The sequence below is a fragment of the Calidris pugnax genome, unplaced genomic scaffold, assembly GCF_001431845.1.
Source record: "Calidris pugnax isolate Ruff unplaced genomic scaffold, ASM143184v1 scaffold44, whole genome shotgun sequence".
NCBI classification, from domain to species: domain Eukaryota; kingdom Metazoa; phylum Chordata; class Aves; order Charadriiformes; family Scolopacidae; genus Calidris; species Calidris pugnax.
This window is the reverse complement of record NW_015094506.1, coordinates 46,623,979-46,644,159: the sequence shown is the minus strand read 5'-3', so window position 1 is coordinate 46,644,159 and position 20,181 is coordinate 46,623,979. Positions and strand designations below refer to the sequence as shown.

The 20,181-nt window shown below is 38.3% G+C and overlaps 1 protein-coding gene across 11 annotated transcripts in view; it reads left to right on the top strand.

Moving 5' to 3' along the window:
* MAGI2 (membrane associated guanylate kinase, WW and PDZ domain containing 2) overlaps positions 1-20,181 on the top strand; it is a 756,695-nt gene that overhangs the window by 447,675 nt on the left and 288,839 nt on the right. For all 11 annotated transcript variants that reach the window (XM_014963762.1, XM_014963758.1, XM_014963760.1 and 8 more), the window contains one exon: positions 333-452. In XM_014963762.1, coding sequence (XP_014819248.1) covers positions 333-452 — 120 coding nt within the window. The remainder of the gene's footprint in view (positions 1-332; positions 453-20,181) is intronic.

Here is a 20,181-nt window from a genome sequence, read left to right as displayed (position 1 = left end):
AGCGTGTTTGTACATTCCTCTACCAGTGTTATTGTTGTTTTCTTGTTCCCTTTGCTGTTCTGTTAAACTACCTTTGTCCCAAGCCACAAATTTTGCCTTTTTCTTATGATTCTCCCCTCAGGGCTGAGGGGGGGAGAGAGGGGGAGAGAGCAGCTTCGTGGTTCTTTGTTGCCGTCTGAGGCCAAACCACAACAGGTTTTGGAAGACGTCCTCACCGTGCTATATAATGTGTTGTATAAACAGTTTACTCTGCAAATTTTCCAAAACTTGCAAAAAGGTCATTCTACATTTAGCTCATGTGCTTGACAGTGTGTCTTTCCTCCTATTACTAGGCACCACAAGGCCGCATAAGGAGGGGGAAGTCCCTGGTGTGGACTATATTTTCATCACTGTTGAAGATTTTATGGAATTGGAGAAAAGTGGTGCTCTCTTAGAAAGTGGAACATATGAAGGTAAGCATGATTTTACTGCTAAGTCTTTCTCATGTTTCCATTATGCTGTTTTCCTAATTTGAGGGATTTGCACTGGGACATCCCATTACAAATGTGTCATCGCTACTGTTATCAGAAATTTGTGAAGAGCCATATGGCAATTATGAAAATATTTTCATATGCAAAAGCTAAATGCAGATGGGTTCATTGTAATTTTAGTATATTCTACTGGCTAAGAGAAACAGGAAAATACATTGCGCTTACAGGATTGAAATGCTATGGCTGTCTTTATGCCAAATACTTGAGGAGATTTCCCCAAAATTTCAAGAAACAGCTGCTTTTGTAGGACAAACAAAGTCTATCACAGAAACCGCTTGTAAGGCTGACACCACTCCTTTGCATGTGTGATCCTGCAAATATGAATCTGTATCAGAGGTGGAAACCTCACTATTTAAGTAAAACAGGAGGGATTTGCTATGTCATGTCTCATGGGCTTTGTAAAGTTATTGAAAAGAACTCATTAATTTTTTTATATGACAGAGGGATAGGAACTGTCGTAATGACTGTATTAGAAAATGTCTGTATATGGGGCAAAGAGCCAGCAGCTTAGTGCTGAACATTGCTTCCCAGGAGAACTGATGATTCATCTGATTTTAAACCTTTTCCAAAACACCGCTATCCTGAAAGTGAAACTGCTATAAATGGAAGGGCAGTTGCATAGCAGGGCATTTTAATAAAAACAGGATAATGCTATGCTATTTTAAACCAGGTGCTTCTTAGAAATACACTAGTATTTAAGATAACTGAGTAATGGATAGGTGTTTTTACTGTAATCTCCAAAATGACAGGGAACACCCTTTATATGAAAAATATGACCCATACGTATGAGAATACATGGGTGAATAGAGCCATTTACAGGAGGCAGCTCCATATTTTTACCTTGTTGCAAAAGAAGCAATGAAGACCTTTTTGTCCTGACTTTGTCCCTGTCAAGGAAAGCATTGGAAGATAAATAAGAAGCTATTTGCCCCGAAGAAAATCATTAGCAGTGTTATAAATAGCAGGAAAGAAGGTAATCCTTTCTCGCTTAATCAGCACAAAGTACCCATTGGAAAGTAAATAAATTTTCATAAAGAGTTATATCAATACAGAACTTGTAAGAAAGATTTCCGTTAAAGAAGGTCAAATAAAGGAAAATATATCGTCTTTTCCTTTTCTACTTTTTCCCCGCAGTCTGACACCTAATGGTAGAAGTTACCTAAACATTAAGTATAACACCACAATTTTACAATTATCGGAGATTCATTAAATAACAAGCCTTTCTTGAAATATCTTCTTGTTACCTTGGGTGTTAGAAACTAACATTAAAGGAGCTTAAGTGTAGCACCAGTCTGTCATTGCTTGACCATGTAATTTCATTAGTTTGTAGCAAGTTCGTAGAGATTGAACTGCTAGGTTAAATTAATTCACAGTGCTCATCTGTCCCTCGAGGGATACTGAGAGGTGTCTTTTAATACCAGCTCCCAGAGCTGAGTGGACAGCAAGGTGAAATATTGGTTGGGGAAGTCTGCATAACTCTTTAAACTGGCTGAGGACCTGGGTGAAGAGAGGTCCAAAGTCGTGACTATGCAATGTCTGTCACGTCATTTGCTGATCACAGATGACAAGTTCACTGAAGCCAAGAAGTCAGAAATTAAATGCAAAACAAAATAAAATCAACAGAACAATTTCTGCATAAATTCTGTCTTAGATTCCCAGGTTTCCCAATCACCAGATGTGCATTCTGACAAATAATAGTATATTGTCTGTCTACATATTATGGCAAATAATAGATAACACATTGGAAAATATACCTAGTTTACAGGCACTGTTTCTCCTGTTTCCAAACAAAGACCTTTGGACATGACCTTGCAAAGTTATACCCCTCACGTCCTGATTAATTTCTCATGACTGTAGCACCTTCCTCGGGGAAGGATTTTGCTAATCATTCCGTCACAAGGTTTCCTGTGCACATTAAGTCTGCAGTGATTAAGTTTACTGGTGACAATTATACCAACCAGAGCAAGGAAATTTTCAATTCCCCCACTAAAAGAAGATGATTTTTGAATCCTTCCATAGATCAAGCAACTTATGTGAGCATGCATGTTCTGGGAGTTGAATTTTGCTCTCCTTATCAACGCTGGTTATCAGGCCTCTGAAATGAAACAGCCTTCTTTTCAGTGATTCTCAATGTTAATAGATTGGTTTTCAGATTTTTTATTGTTTTGGATTGGTTTGGGTATTTTTGCCGTGAAAAATCATTCTGTATTTAGTTAAGTTTCTGTAGTTTAGCTGAGTCAGTCTGTGCTGATTGTCTAACCACAGCCACTATGTACCAGTTTGTATCTACCAGAAAATTGTTTTAAAGACAGGATTTCTCATTTAGTTGAGATTAAAAGACAGGCTCTGTGTACATGTGTTTTTTTCCACCACTTCTTGACTAGAAGGGTTGATTCAATCAATTTACCTTCTACTGTATGAATTCCAAAGAGAATCAGAAACATCCGGGTAAACCATAGGAGAACGAGGCCAAGTGGAGACCTACTGATGCTGAGTCTTTGTATTGTTCATTATAGTATACAGTAGTGTTGGGAGGGGGACTATTTTCTGAGAGTAATGAGAAAACCAGTGAAAACAATCAGAAACTTTTTGTTCTGGTGCGAGCAAGTAATAGTTGTGATTCCAGCCCGGACAGGATATAATCTAAAAACATATATTCTTAGTAAAGTATAGTTCTATAGTTCTTTTATTTTATTTTTCTTTTAAGTACACATCATTTTTTTGAGTTTTAAAATAGATTTTTAAGTTATAAAAGCTTCAGAATTAAAAATAGGATGCTCTGTGACCTCGTTACTACTAAGTCTTTGAATATGCTTTCCTTTGTCTACTACTCTTGTCACAACCATGAATGACTGTAGTATTCCAAAGTGCTGTAGATAAGAAGCAGTATGTTCATGATAAAACCTCTACAAATCTCTTTTTTTATCAGTTTTGTAAATATGAAAATATTTGGTTTCGGTAGGACCAAATCCATTACTATTTTGACCTTTTTCTATTTATGACTTTTTGAGCAACTGCTGGAAAGACCAAGCTATCTTTATAGATATGAATTATTTTAAACGTACATAATGGTACATAAACAGTTGCTGCATGTTTCATGGCTTACCTGTGCTAAAGTTCCATGGCAAACTAAGTGATGCTATTAAATGCCGCAAGAGAGAAAGAAGAATGCAAGGCTTGCTTCCACTCTCATTCATACTAACAGTCCAAGTCACATTAACTTCAGTGAGATTGTCATTGAGTTCTGAATTCGTAATTAAAATTTCAGTGAATTCCATCAACACATTGTTTTTTTGGGCAGGGAGTGTTTGCCTGAAGCACACCAAGCTCATTCATTGAGTAATAGAGCAGCCAAATCCTAGAGGTTTCATTTTGTTTGTCCAATTTACTCTACTGATTGAAGGAATTCTGATTTGGCCCAGGATGATAACTTAATTGGAGATAAAACTTGTTTCCAACACAGATATCGGGATTAGATAAAATAACTATAGTTTTGTACCAGAGGAGGAAGTGTCCTTGTGCAGAGTGAAAGCCACCTGCCTCTGTAATGCAGACCATGTAGCACAGAAGGACATGCCCCAGCAAAATAATCCACATTCTTTTTCCAGTCTCTGGAATGAAGTTCAGAGATAGTCTTTGAATTGGCACAACACGTGCAAATCTTTAAAATGCAGAATAACAAAGCTGTGGTGAGCAGACAAACCATGTGTATATGTGTGTGCTGTCTTTTATGACTTCTCCAATCAGAGAGTTGGCTCAGTATACTGTCATCTCTCTGGTATGTCAAAACTTGTATGGTATGGAGACCTCATGGATCACTGACTTCAAAGGCTGTTCCCATCTCCTTATTAGATCAGCAGAATTTCTTAGCCAGTGCAGTGCGTCAGTAGACTGAAGATGTACTTCAAATGTATATTTGTTAAGAATGTCAATGCTTATAAGCAGAAATGTAACAGCCTCAATATTCTTTCCAAAGCCCAGATATGTTAAGGCATATGATTGAAGGTTATGGTAAGACATCGTTATCGAGCATTAATAATGTAAGAGTGTAAGACTAATGCATGCTATGAGTAGGATTGTCTTTTAAAAGTAACATATGCAGCAGCAGTACCAGAAATAACAAGAATTTTTCAGTGTATAAATAGTATAAGAAAAAGAAGTGTGCTTGTTGATAATCCACAAGGACGTAAACACATTTCAAATACACAAAAGCAAGAAGGGTTTTAGCAGCATGAGAGTCTGTAAGAAAGGCAAACATAGAAGTGCTTGTTCATAACTGTTAAAGATGTGGGAAAATTATGAATATAAGTGAATTCAACCAATACACATATGAATAATGTACTAAGTATAACTCTCTTTCTTCCTATCTAATTTTTGTTTGCCTCAGAAGAGCTTTATAATAATTGTTTTAAAAATGACATCTTACTTACTATTAATGTAAGAATAGTCCTGAATTTTATACCATGAAAAGTAACCGTTTTAGTCATTGTGCCATTAATTTCGTCAAAAAGTCACTTTTTGTCATTTTTTTGATCGTATGGAATTATTTCAATTTCATTCACTGTTTAAAATTTGAAGCTCACTGAAGCTATTTAATGACTTATGTGATCATGGGCTTCCCTTGGTCCCACTGAAGTCCATGGTAAAATTCCACCTGGCTTAAATGGGGATAGAATTTCACCTTTTTTTTTTTTTTAACTGATGAAGTATTGTTTGGAAGAAGGCTGAATATTAGCTAGAATTTCCTTATTATTCCAAAACTCTGTAATTATTAAGTCTCTTTAAAAAAGGTTGAATACCTCCCATCACAGTGTTCTGTGTTACTTGTTTATTTGAGGACACAAAACTTACAGTTGTTTTAGGAACAGTTTTCACAGGTCAGATGACATGTTTTCAGTTGTGTCACCACTATGATGAGCTCCCACGGGAAAGTGAATGTGGGTTGAAGCTGAGGTCTTGCTGGTGACTCTTCCCACACAGCAGCACATAAGCAACACTGGGAGGTGCTCTGATTCCATTCACCTGCAAAGAGGCCTCAGACCCAAGAAAACATTGTTTCACATATGCTTTAGCCTAAAATCTTCTAAATGATCTAAACCCTTCTGTTCAGCTAATGCAATTTCAATTAACATTTCATTTTACTATCTGTAAATTTAAAATATGAGTTAAGGGCTGCTCCACGTAGGAAATGGAGATTTTAATTACTGCATTGTGGTGACAATGGTTTTATAAAGAGGTGGTGTTTGATTCCAGTAGTTCTGATTCCATTCTTCCATTTTAAAAAAACATAAGGAATGCAAAATTCCACCTACTTATTGTATGTAGCATTCACAGAATCACAGTCACAGAATGGTTTGAGTTGGAAGGGGCCTTCAGAGACCATCTAGTCCACCCCACCCCCAACAAAGCAGATTCATCTAGAGCAGGTTAGACAGGAACGCATCCAGGCTGGTTTTGATATCTCCAGCAAGGACACCACAATCTCTCTGGACAGCCTGTTCAGTGCTCTGTCACCCTCAAAGTAAAGAAGCTTTTCCTCATGTTGAGGTGGAATTTCCCTGTGTTCCAGTTAGTGCCCGTTGCTCCTTGTCCTGTCACCGGATACCATTGAAAAGAACCTGGCCTCGGTGTTTGCTTATGAGGACATCCCAAGCAATCTACAGCAGAGAGAAACAAAGGAAATGAAACAAAATTAACATAATAAAATACTACCTAAAATCTAAACACAGCAGTTAATGAAGTATTCTGATTTAAAATGGAAAACAAAGGAATCCTGAGGGTAGATGTATATAGATAAAAATAGATGTTGTCCTTCAAAAGCCATGTCTGTTAATAACAGAAGGTGTTTTCAAGGGCATAGACAAATGAAATGAAATGAAATACTTTTTCAACTTCCTGTTGAAAGTGCCTTTTGAAGTGGTAAGTCCCATATCAATATGATGTCTTCTTCTTACCACCACATTCAGAGACTTGTAAACGTGGATATATGAACATTTAGGGGAAAAAATAGGACAAGAAATCTTAAATAAAGTCGATGACTTCATGATCTGATTGAGTTCTTCTACCTGTTCTATATCAGTAAGCTAGAGCTGTGATGCAGTGGGCTGCTAGACTGCACTCCCTGCCTGGCCGGCCAGACAGCTCTGCTGCCTAAATGGAGGGTGGTGGCCTCCTAAGGTGGCCAGAGCAGTGTTGCCAACCATCCCAGGGTGCCAGCTGGTGCTCTCCCTGAGTCAATGTGCAGTATTTCTTTCAGACAGTTGTGTCGGGCACGAGGTTAGGGAGTATCCACTGTGACATGGGGCTTAGTAGAAACCCTAATTCTTCTGGATAGTGCTGTGTGGCTCAGCAGGAGTGTACGTGGACATTCAATTAATCTAATTTGTGTTCTGTCGAGATTCTGCTGCTACCACATGCAGCAACTTATTGTCAGCTCAGGGTTGCTGAAAATTACATCAGCTGGTAATTTTCCAGAGGAAATCAGATGGATGGATGTTCCCCAGGCACACAACGCTCATTGCTCATGTGTGTTCCCAGGATGTAGAGCAGGACTACTATATGGTCCATACTATACAGTTATGTGTGCTCCAGAAACATTTTCTGCTCAAACAGGCTCACTGAAACAACTGTCATTTTATTTTATATCAAAACTAGATCAACACCAAAAGGATCTCAGATGGAGAGAAACTGAGATGCTGGAGATATTAAAAAGCATAAAGACGTTTGCCTTTATGTTTTTTTACTCAGCTGGGTTTACTATGTGTCAGCTCAGTCCAAGACCTGCCCTATTCTTTACAATTCTGCACAGTCACGATCAGAAAGGTATTAACAAACTGAATTGTCCAGACTGAAGTAATGCAAATTACCAGGAGAGCTGTAGGGAATAAATTTAGGGAACTCATCAGATAGAGCTTTGTTGAGTAATATGTGCATTTCAGGTATGTTTTTAAGGAACTTTGACTGCAGTATGTATTGTGCTTCTTTAGTTTAAATGCAGACTGTGCTAGAAGAACACTGTCAAACTCTGTACAGCCTGAGCCATCAGGATATCACACTGATACGGCACATTTATCTGTAGATATTAAAAAATATGTTAAAGAATTTAGCATCTCAAATTGGGAATCATAATGACATGTCATTGCTCTGGAGAAATGTTCAGCTACGTTGCTCAGTTACAGAGAACTCAATTTTTTAAAATATTACTGGAAAGACACAATGTTTGTTTTATCATATCCAGTTTACATGCAATTATCATGTTACTATGTCTGTATGAAGTTCCTCTGGGTTTTTGGTTCTCTTGGATACTACACATTTGTATTTGTGATATTCCTCATTATTCACCTTTGATGAGAAACTATCGCCTCCCTGTAGCAAATGGTATTCTGCTAAATACCATAAACTGCAGTTCAAAAATTATTTGGGAGGTTCTTCCAAAAACATTTTTTGGAGAAAATTCCCATTGCTACAAGTCTTTCTATTTTGTCAATCTCAGCATTTTCCAAAAATACTGAAGCAGTTTTATTTTCTAAAGACAAGATATGCCAAAGCTTCCATAATACCTTCCTATCAACATCTTCCTATGAATCAAAGGATTTATTTTTTTTCCGAGTATGTTCCCTAAATCCTTCTTGCCTTTTTTAAAGACATTTTTAACAGCTGCCTTCTTTAGTCTTTACTCCCTTAATCACCACAGCTTTTCAATCATAGAATGGTCCCAAAATAACATCAGGCCAGTTTCCCAGCACCTTCATATGCATCCTATCCAGGCCTATGGACTTGCATGTGTCCAGCTGACCTAATTAGCATCAAATTTGATCCTTCTGTATGATGGGTAGTACCTGTCTCTGAGGTACTTTGCTACTAAGCAAAGACCTGAAAGGCTGGGAGTGAGCAGCAGACTTTGCCAGTAAAGGCTGAAGAAGTGAAGACATTGAGTCCTTCACCAAGTTATCCTTTTCTATATTCTCTATCACTTGATCACCAACCATATTGGGCAGCAGGCCCACATTCTTCCCAGTTTTTCTTTTGTTGCTGCTGTGGCTGTAGAAACCTTTCCTGTTGACCTCAATGTCCTTCAGCAATTTCAGCTTTAGCTGTTCTTTGGCCTTCCTAATTCTGCCCTTTGTATCCAGGAAACATTTATTTATCCTTGGTTGTCTGTCCATGCTTCTGCCTCCCTGATGCACCTGTAGTGAGGAGTTCCCTGGGAGCAAACCATAGAGTCTTCCCTTGTTTGTACAATGTTCCATAAAACCAGGATAAGTCTTCTCTGTACTAGCAAGGATTGGATTCTAGTTTCTGTATTTCTATTCTTTCAGCAGAAATTGCTTGGCAGCAAGACATTAAAAATTCCTTTTTATGGCCTTGGGAGGAGTTGTGGTTTTTTGAAGTCTCAGTGATTACTCTATTTCAGTAGCGAGGTGCTGTAGGACTTTGCAGTACTGCGTGCACCCCTGGTTATGGTTGTTATGGTGGACTCCAGATGGGTGAACAAAAGTGTGCATCTTGCTGCCTGCTGGCACAAAACAAGAGAAAGGGCTGTTTCCTATCAAGATGGCCTTAAAATAATGAAGAACATTGAGAGTAGTAGATTGTGCCAAGTGTGGAATAATGCAGTATAAGTGTGGGAAGAGGGCCTGGATTTGTATGGTTAATTGAAAAGAAGGATTCAGCTACTGATACAGCTTTTTCTGCAATAGTGTTACATTACTTCCCAAGTGAGCTAATTAAAACAAGATAAAAGACCAACAAAACCCAAGTACTAAAAGAAGTGTTTGTGTTTCAAAGCAAGGCAGTTTTTGATTAAAAACAAAACAAAACAAAAAAACCTAAAGATATTAGAAGCGAGCAAACAAAGCCTTTATAGTGTAATCCATATATGGGGTCTGTGGTGTTTTCATATATAATTACTCTGTTTTACCTTGTGTAAATGAAAGAATAAATAGATCCACAGGGTTTTTTAGCCAATGGAAGGGTCCCCTTATATTTCCTGTAAAGGTAGTGGAGATACAATCAGAAATCAAGGTCAAATATGTTGGTAGAGAATGCAATACAATAGCCCAGTTGATGACCTACATTTATAGTTATTTAATGTCAGGGGAAAAAAAAAAAAAGCCAGAAATATAGAATACACTTTAAAAGATCCTACTGAGGCAGAAGAAACCTATGCCAATGTAAGGAAAATGCAATACACTCAGTGCACCAACACTGAACGTGGTGCAGGAGAGATGCCCCAGCATCTGCAAATTGAATGGCTTTTCACAATTTAGGTTTATCTTTTCAGACTCATTTAACTGTGTCTAAGCTCCCTCCGTCATCACCAGGAAGAGATAGGATGTGACTTAGCCATGACCACATCATGTTGATATCTGACCTAGTTTAGAGCGTCTTCAAAGCTGCTGAAGATCAGAGGAATGCAAAGAAAAAAAATCTTGCTTTGATCTTAGTTCCCCCCAAAATTATATTGCATACTCCATCACTGAATTTTGGACTCCAAGAGAACAATGAAAACCAACCAAACAAACAAAAATATTTAAGTCCTTCTGAGTTGCATAGTGGTGTGCCTGATAAAAATAATGAACTTTCAAATTAGTGATAGGGAATCAAATATCCTTCCTGTCCATGGACAGACACATTTGCAGGATTTTCCACAGATGTTGAGGTTGACTGTAGGGGAATTATACAGTTCTTCTTCCTTTGTCTTTGTGCATATAAATTCTTTCCCCTAATAAGCATAGATGTTACAGGAGTTTTGAAAGAAAGAACCAAACTGACCTTATTTTTTGTTGCTATTTGTATCTACATGGTGTCAGGGAGCCCCAGGCATAGACCGGGAACTATTGGCTAGGTGCTGCAGAAGCAGGAAAAAAAAGATGAGAGCCCTTTTCCTCAGGAATTTACATTTGCAGCATGAGATGAAGGACAATAGATGAAAGCAGTCAGTAAGGGAAGCATAAGGGGAAAAAAAAAGACAATTGTAGCAGAATATCAAGCCATGGGTGTCCACGGACCAGCGATTTGATTGCTGTCATGACTGTACGTAGGAACACTTACAGATATGAATGAAAGAGGTCTGAAAAAGGTAAAAAAAAAGGTATTGAAGAGGCAATGGGCACAAACAGAAACAGAATCCATCTGAATATCAGTAAACACTTTTTTATTCTGAGGATGAACAAGCACCACCATGGGTTGCCCAGAGAGTTTGTTGAGTCTCCATCCTTGGAGATATTCAAAAGCCATCTGGACATGGTCCTGGACAACCTGCTCCAGATGACCCTGGATGAGATGATCTCTGGAGGTCCCTTCCAACCTCAACAGCAGGGAGATGCAAAGATATTTTGTAAAAGCTGGTGCTAGCGACAACAAGAAAAGTGAAAGCAAATGCTGAGTTGAATGAGGAGTTCTGCAGGTGGAAAGGTGGAGACAGTATAGAAAGGAAGGGAGAAGAGGTTGGTGCTGTGATGAGTAAAAGGGTGCTTGTAAGTTAGCCAAGAGTGGCAAACTGAGAAGATTGTTCAAAAGATAGGCAAATACACTGATGATTAAATGGGAGTGCAGTGTTCCCTTACTCTAAGGAGGTGGAAGGTCACATTTTACCTTTTTTATATTACAGTAGGCTGAGCAGGCTGCTTAGTATCACAAAATATCCTATTAACAGTATTCTGTGATAAGGTTTTCAACGACTTTTATAGAGAGGCAAGGGGGAAGGTGCAAGTATTTCCTCCTGGCTTGCCCAGTATGTGCAAGGTCTGTCAGAGACCCCACGAGAGAGGATACAGGCTGTGGAGCAGATCCTGCACCATTGCTGTTTCGAGGAGCTCTTCACTTGCTACAGGTGGACAGAGTGTGCCAAGGGAATCACTATCCTCCTCACCAAGCTGACACTTGGGATATGTCAGACAGAGGTTTGCTTTATGAGTTAGTCCTGACCAAAAGCCGCTGGCTGTTACAACTTCATAATTGAGAGTCCTCTGAGAAAAATTGTCTAACCTCCCTGTGGAGATTTTGGTTGCAAGTAGTTGTGTTGCTAAACCTTAGCACGCGTTTCATTGTCATATTTCCCAGCTGTATTTGGATACTAGCCTGCTGAGCATAAAAACTCTGCAGCTAAAAGAAATAGAAATAAAATCTATCAGCTACTGAAATTGTTATTATCTTTGGAAAACCTCTGCTTCTCTGTCTGAGACAGGATAAAAATCTCTTGATCAATGAAAATTCTAATTAAAACTCTGACCAATTCAACTATAAAAAATATGAAAGGGGACAGATGGTATGAAGATGTGCATGATTATATGCTCAGTGGTGAAATTTAGCCGGAAAGAGAAAAGCAGCAAATCAAAGTGATGGAAATGAAGGAATTTCCCCCATAACACTGTTTAACAAATTCCTTCATAACCTTACCTGACAATGCCTTTGTGGTATCACTCCCCAGGCTTCTCATTGCAACCCCCACACTTGAGGGATTACTGGCGGTGTTAGGATGGGTTCTTCTAGCTAGTGGAAGAAGATACTGTTTTGCCATCCATAGGAGGGATGGGGCTGTTGCCTTTTCTTTACTGGGATTGTACTTAATGGTAGGGTAGAAACCTCTGACAGGAACGCAGTCAACAGGAGGTGCTTTGTGTCTCACTGAGGTTGAGCTGACTGTGGTTTAGTAACCTTCTTGCCTCACTCCTTAATGCAAGCTTAGAGAAACAAGGAGAAAGGGTTTTTTAGGGGTTGTGAGGCGAAAAGTTGATGTTACCTTCTAAGCTGAGGCTTAGGCTGAATCAGCTGTAGCGGAGCCTGCACCTGTGACCTTCTGGGCTTCAAGCAGTCTCTACCTAAATTCTGTATGCATTTTTTTATCAATTTAGAGTAATATACTGCATCCTAACATGTTTTTGACTCTTGCTATTAGTGATTTTGTCAATGAAAGTCACTCCAGGCATAAGATTAAAGGATGTCTTGGGAAAATCATTCTGGTTTTCGAATGTTTCATCAGTTCCTCATCTTATGTATGTAGAGTGTATGTTTGGAGTGTTTACCTTAATGGCACATAGTTTGTACAGAGCCTAATTTTTATATAGTACCTTCCAACGATGACAGCTGGTATGAACTCAAGAGACACTTTCGTTAAAGTGTGGCAATCCAATTAGATAAGTGAGATTCAGGAAGAAATCTGCATTACATAGGCAGTAAATTTTTTGAGACAGGTTTTTTCCCTTAGAAATGCATTGTCCTTACAGAATACTGTTAATGTATATAAAAACACTCTGTGTGTGTGTTTTGTTGTTTTAATTACAGGTTGCAGTTTCCACTGTTTTCAGCACTGCCATAAGTTTTCAGCTTGTCAGTAAAATCTTTATTTGTAAAAAAGTATTGGGCAAAGTGTAGTGATATATTTTTACAGTGGTCTTCATGTAGCTGAGCTGCATTTTACAAAATAATTACTTTCTTTTGCTGCTTTATCTCTTTCTTTCCACTCTTTACTCTGAGGGTGCTCAGTAGTATATTGGTTTGTGAGACAGCATTTACTTTCAGAAGTGCCATTCCACATAAGTCATCAAGGCAAAAGAAGGTAAAACAAGCCAGCTACTTTCAATGCTTTATTTCTGTTTTTTGATTAGGGAATAAAAAAATTTTCCACAGCACCTCTACTTCATCAACTGCAAAAGTTTACGTGATATGTCTTATGAAGTCACACAGCATTCAGATAAAAATAAATGTTGAATACCTATCTTTCTCACTGAACTTTTTCATTCTGTATATTTTCATTGTGTGGATGAGCCAGGAATTCACCAGGAAAGACAGCATGTGATTGAGAGGTTATTCACACTATGTAACGTTAAGTAGTTAGCTTAATGCTCTTAATCACCCCCTAGAGGCATTCGGTTCTCTCTGTTCTCTATATTGAGAATTTCATTTCTTAACTTTGGGTGCACTAAATTACAGGGCACATGCTGAGGGAGTTAAATAGATGAGGCGAACACTCTTATAAATACCTGTTGAAGATCCCAGAAGAGGTCCTTAGCAGAACAGGGACTGTACTCTAGGGCTGAGGGGCCTCTTCAAACAGAGGATGGTGAAATGCATCAATGTTTTAGTCTACTGGGTGCAGATATAGACATGAGCTGCCATTTCCATCAGTAGCACTGATGAGCATAAATTTAGATAAAGTCAGCTCTAAAATTCCCTAGGATTGCAAAAGAAGTCTGATAGGTAGGGGTCAGGTTCCAGGTTTACTCATATCAGTTAACCTGATATTACTCAGTGACAGTCACTTCGGCATTACAGTAGCTATCTGTTATCTGACAGACAGATTGCCACAGTCTGTCTACTCTTCTTGTCTGGCACAGACTAGGAAACTGTCATCCTCAAGATCACAGATTCACAGAATCATTTAGGTTGGTAGGGGCGTCTTCAGATCACCTAGTGTCTAGTTTTGTGAATGAGGAGAGTGAAGTGAATGTGTTCTATCTGGGTTTTAGTAAGACTTTTGACACTGTTTCCGACAACAACCTCATAGTTAAGCTGACAAAATATGGACTAGATAAGTGAAGAGTGATATGAACTGAAAACTGGCTGAAAAGCCAGATCAAGAGAGTTGTAACTAGTAGTATAAAGTTAAGCTGGAGGCAAGCCACAGTAGTGGTGTATCCCAGGCGTCGATACTAGGATCAATACTGTTCTTAGAACACCTTCATTAATGATCTAGACAATGGGACAGTGCACCCCCAGCAAGTTCACAGATGATACAAAACTGAGAGTGGCTGATACATCAGATGGTTGTTGTGGATGCCCCATCCCTGGAGGTGTTCAAGGCCAGGTTGGATGGGGCTTTGACCAACCTAGTCTAGCAGAAAGTGTCCCTGCCCATGGCAGGGGGGTTGGAATTGGATGATCTTTAAGGTTCCCTCCAACCCAAACCATTCTATGATTCTGTGCTGTTGTGATTGTGCTGTCATTCAGATGGACCTGGACAGATTGGAGTATTAGGCTGAGAGGAGACTTATGAAGTTCAGCAAAAGGAAATCCAAAGTCTTGCACCTCGGGAAGAACAATGCAGTGCACCAGTACATTGTCCCCAGGCAGAGCTCCAGGAATTCCAGCTGCAGTCTCATAAAATGGTCAAAATCCTGCCCTCATCTTCACAGCCTGTCTTTCCAAAGAGCCTGTGTCAAATCGTTGCAGAAATCTGGCTGTGTGAGTTATTCCGTCATGTCTCCATTAGCTCAATGACTGTAACAGCACATAGATTTTTGATTCCTCCTGTTGGTTCCCCATGCTGAGTCCATTCACATCAAAGTATTTCAGAGAGGCACCAGAACAGTCTCAAGAGCTTTCCCCACAAGACTATTCCATAGACACTTTCTTCTTTATACACCTATGCTTAAAGTGATTCCACTTCAGCATTGTTTTGTTGATTGCTACGTCCCTTCTATTCCCATTTTCCCTGGCTTTTAGCTTGCCTACCCCATTTACAGCTTGCTCACTTGCTCGTTGAGGAATCTCTACCTCTCCTGTAATTCCTATTTTAAAGCTCTGGGTTTGACCATCCTGCTGGCACACATTGTATGCTTCTAGTCACATGCTTTGGCCACAAGAGCCCCCTCCCTCATTCTGCATCATTAGGTTCTTGCTAAGAAAAGGATTCCAGCCTTCTACTGTTATAAACTTATTGATATCTACCTCACAATCATATAATATTGTGTGCTTATTTCATATAGAAATACTGCCCTAGAACATCATTCCTCTTCTACATAGGAAATGATCTCTAATTTCTGGTCTTTTTTCCTTATAAGCCCATCCATTCATCTTTATGTCAGTACTGGATTTCCTTCACATGACTCTTTGTTTTGGTAGCAGATGAAGGGTCTAAACTTAATTCTCCTTTGCTTTTTTGAGATGCCCTTTAGTATGAATGATATCCAACATAATTTCTGTGTGGGACTGGAAGATATTACACATGGCCTGTAAGATTTGCACTTCTCTGGAACAGTATATGAAGACTACACATAACTTACAGCGTCTGAAATGGCATTAAAAATGATGTTTTAGTACCAATTCCATTTTCATTTCACTCTTATATCACCCTTTACAAATGTAGCTTCTTTGTCTTCTGCCTCATCATTATTCTGCTAAGTTGAATATTAATTTAGTCTCTTTCTATGCAAGGGCCCAAGTAAAACTCTGAAACTGAAGAGAGATCAGGTTTCCATGTCTTTTCTTCAAAGTGTATTTTAAAGCCCTGCGTAGTTTTGTGGTCACAATATGGGCTAGCATGTTCTTGGATATTTTCCCCTCTTTCCTAATATTGGTATTTTATTTGCTGTTCTACAAACGTATGATCTGATAAATACATTAAATGCCCTCACTCCTAATCCAAGAGGTCATGTACTGGTTTTCTACAATGGAATTATAAACATGTTCCCTGTGTTCTTTTCCTGTAAACTCCCCCAAAACTTCATACTAAATATTCTTTTTCTCTTGAGCCCATGATGGCTGGAATTCAAGAAAAAGCAAATGAGGTATTCAGTCTTCTGGAATACCTGCTGAAAATCTCAGAAGAGGAGATTTAGGATGTCTTGCTGCTCAGACATGAATGGTTTCTACCAGCACTGTCTTCCTTTCTGCTGCTACTGTTTTTGCTTTGGCATTGTTCAAAGAGTGTCTGCAAAGTTAGATATTTCAAGCAGTAGGAGTCCAAAAATATATGCTGTAACCATAATCATTCCAGGTATAACTAAATCTTGTTTATGTATTTGATTACCCCTGGCTGGCTCACCTTCTGGCAAGGAAAATTCATCACTTCAGTAGGGAAGAGGTGGAATGCTTTAAAACAGCTCCCTAAATAATAACACAAGCCAGAGAATAGTTCAGTTAATTATTAGTTGTACCTCTCAGATGTCTGAATGGTTATGACAATTTACTTATTTTTCATTTGTAATCAGTCACTTGAGGAAATGAATACAAGTGCTTCACAGAATGCTATTTTTTCTCATTTTCCTTAATAGGAAGAGACTAAAATTAAATGAAATGACAGAAAGGAGAGCTGGTTGAGACTTGTCAGGTCATTGAGGTTGTCTGTCTGCCAATGAAGCTATGTTGCCTGTGGTATATGCAGGTGCTTTGTTTCAGTCTAATTTTAAATGAGTCATACAGTGAAGCTCCTTGCACCACCTCCCTTGGGAGACATCTCTGTAGTCTAACAACCTAACAGTGAGAAGATGCTTCCTGATACTTGGCTGGAGATTTCCTTTTGCACAGCGTCAATCCACTCTTCTTATTTGTATCCACTGAGGTCATTTTAAATCATTTTTCTACTTAATCTGGATTTGACCCTCCTAAAGAACTAATGATCATACTCCTCCCTGATTTCTCCCACCCAGCATTCTGACTTATAATTTGTTCAGTCTATTACTAAACTATCCCTAAACACCTTCTAGTAATTCTTAGAATCAGTACATATATTCTGATGTTATTCTTTCCTGCTATGTTTGCTTTTTTTTTGTTTTGTTTGTGTTTGTTTTTTTTTTACTTGATTTGGTACTAAGGTGCTCTGAATAATGGACCCGAGGTGTAAATTATCAACACATCACTTCACTGCAGCTTTTCCTGTCAGCGCTCACTGTCTTTTCTCCACCAGCTTCTCTGCTTTAACACTCTCTTCACTCACATGCGGACAGGTTTGCCGTAGGTAACCTAGGACCTCGCCACAAATCATCACAGGAAGGGAGGAGAGGAACCAAGCTGAAAATGTAAATGGAAGGGCTGAAAACAAATTAGTATTTGCAGATTAAATTAGAGGGAGTAATGTGGTATTAAAATTAAATATCCTTTGGGAGTGACTGGAAATTGCAGGATGTTTAGTGTGATGTTTAGGTTTGAGGTACCACAAATTTAGGTAGGATGACTGGAAATTAAGTAGATAATACAAAGTGGAAAAAAAGTTAATCTGGAATATTCTTACTACAGGAGCAAGTATATAGATTTTTTTTTTAATTTTTTTTTTTCTTTCAGAAAACAAATGCACAGAAAGCTATCCCATCTGTGCTTTATTTCACATTTGAATTGATTTAGAAAAGCTTCATGTTCTGTGGCACAGAGGAAGGGTGAGTTAATGGTGCCCAAATCCCTCCAGCCTCTTCACCCAGGTCTGCTGCTCAGAGGAATGGAATCTTGCAGCAAGAGCCCTGTCTTCCCCTCCAAAACATCTGGATAAGGGACTCTCTGCCCACGGAGGCAGGCTGTGAGCTTCACGCTCCACACTGGGCTCCCCTTGTACCTCCAGCAGGGTTTGGATACCAGTTATCATTACTTATTAATAACTTTGCTTTATGCCAGCAATTTTCCCCTGATATATTATATTTGCAAGTCAAATCAAGTACAGCGCATGTCCTTTCTCTCTCTTGGCTAGAATTACTTCATTTTGCCCTTTGCTGACGCTGTCAGTTTCCTTGCACACCTTCACTAACTCGTGGCTCCTTCTTTGACATGCTCTTGTTTTCATTGCAGCAAATATAAGTAATTTCTGGAGGAGCTTTCTTGCCTCCTTATTTTAGTAGTTCCTCAGGGGTGATGCTTGCTGGTACAAAGCACCCCTTTGTGACTTTTAAGGTTCCCCAGCCTTCTTCCAGCTAAAGGGTTTCAGTGGTGCCTTATGAGGAACAGTAAAGACCGAATATCTTAAATCCCCAAAGAACTTATTTCTCAAAAGTTAGTGGTTTTGCTTTCATGGAAACCGTTTTTTAATAAATGCAATCAGTAGCTTCTTGTTGTCTTCACCAAATATTCCAGTTTTCACCAGTTCATTGATTGTTTCATACTTGTTAATAAGACATGTATTTTCTCTTCCTTTTGCTACTATTTGTACTTTCTAGACTCTGCAATTTTCTATCTGTTCCGGTACTTGTGGGGTATACTTAGCAATGATATCTTTTGCTCTAGGTAGCTTAGGAGCTTTTATGGAGATCTGTGTTTAAGGTATATTTTTACACAACAGATACATTCCTGAACGGTCCCACATGACCTGTGAGAAACTAACTGAAAATGACTGTCTTTCACCTATAATTGGAGAGCAAGGATTGCAATTGCAATGAACTAAGATAGCAATAAGTTCAGTAAAGTAGACATCAGTGAGGTTGAGATAATATTGCTTCTGAAGCACCGCAATAAAAGGAGATTTCAAACGTATGTGTGAAAAGGGAACTACATCTGAGCACTTTGTCTCCTGCACAACTTATTTAGGTTCCAGGCCTTAGTAGGAAAACATGCCCTTTTTTTCCTCACAAACAACATAATTTTTTAAATAATTAAAATGACAACAGCAGAATGAAAGGCAAATTAGAGAGTAAAGAAAGACACAGAAGGGAGGATGTATAGACATAACCTGAAAGGTTCCAAAAAGGTCTAGAGAGTACTTTCAATATTAGAAAGGCCACCTTATAAAGGAGACAAGATAAAAAATAGTGTATCTGAACGAACACTGAATTCTGAGGTATGAACAATGTCAGGAGTTTGAATAAAACTTTGATTGAATATGAGGCAATATCATTAATCTTACTATATAAGTTAATTTTTTTTTTAATTTATACAGTAAAAGCATTAAGGATTGAATTACATTAGTTGTTTATTGAATTAAAGAGTTCTTACACTAAAACATATTTGCTGATATATTCAAATCAGCAAAACATTCTTGAGAAAATGTAGCCTGTGTTAGCAAGAGAGGTTTCATAAGGACAGAACTCCCACTGGTTCCTTGAATAAGACAAACTATGCCAACAAAAGGCGTTCTTTGCTAGTATAAATATGTCCAGTTTGGGCCTTTTGCTAATGCAGTTGTGTTAATTGAGGGGGCTCTGAGGGATATTTTTTCACACCCAAAATCAAGTTACTGTTACAAAAATTCTGACTATTCCTCAGTCATTTCACAATTAAGGAAAAACTAAGACATCTAGGTGGCATTCATCTGCCTCTTTTGAGAAGGGTACAGGAGCATCTGTTGAGTTTTGGATAATTAAAAGAATAGTTCTTGAATATTTTATCATCTAGAATACAACATCTATAGCTAGAAAAATTTGTGTATCGCACCTAAAGCTAGAAAAAATTGTGTATTGCTTTTCATAATATCATAGTCACTATTTCTTATTCCAATATACTTTCAAACTCTGGCTAATTAACTAATTACATAAACCATAGTTTAAGAACCAAAGCTCTGTTTTTAAAACAATGCATTTTATAAGTCTGCAAAGGAAATTAAGTTGTGTTAGTGAACACAACTGGACAACTGATTGGGCAACTGGTATTTGGTTCGCATTAATAATAATTAATTATTAATCACCATTAATAATGGTGATGCAATATAATAAGGTTTCCCAAGTATGTCTCATACTGGAGCAGCTACAGACATTTATAGAAAGCATCTTTCTCTGGTCATCTTACTACTGAGGCAAAGTTGTCACACATCATTTAGCTAATAAAATTCTATTGAAAAATTTAAAGGAGTCATTAGATAATTCAAATTTATTCTACGCATGTTTAAAATATTAATCCCAAAATCAATACTTATAATTTTTACAGTGCCCTACACTTAAGATGCACATTCCAACAAGAAATGGATTGAGTGTTTAGAAATTGGATCATAGAGTATATATTTGCTGAACATATAATG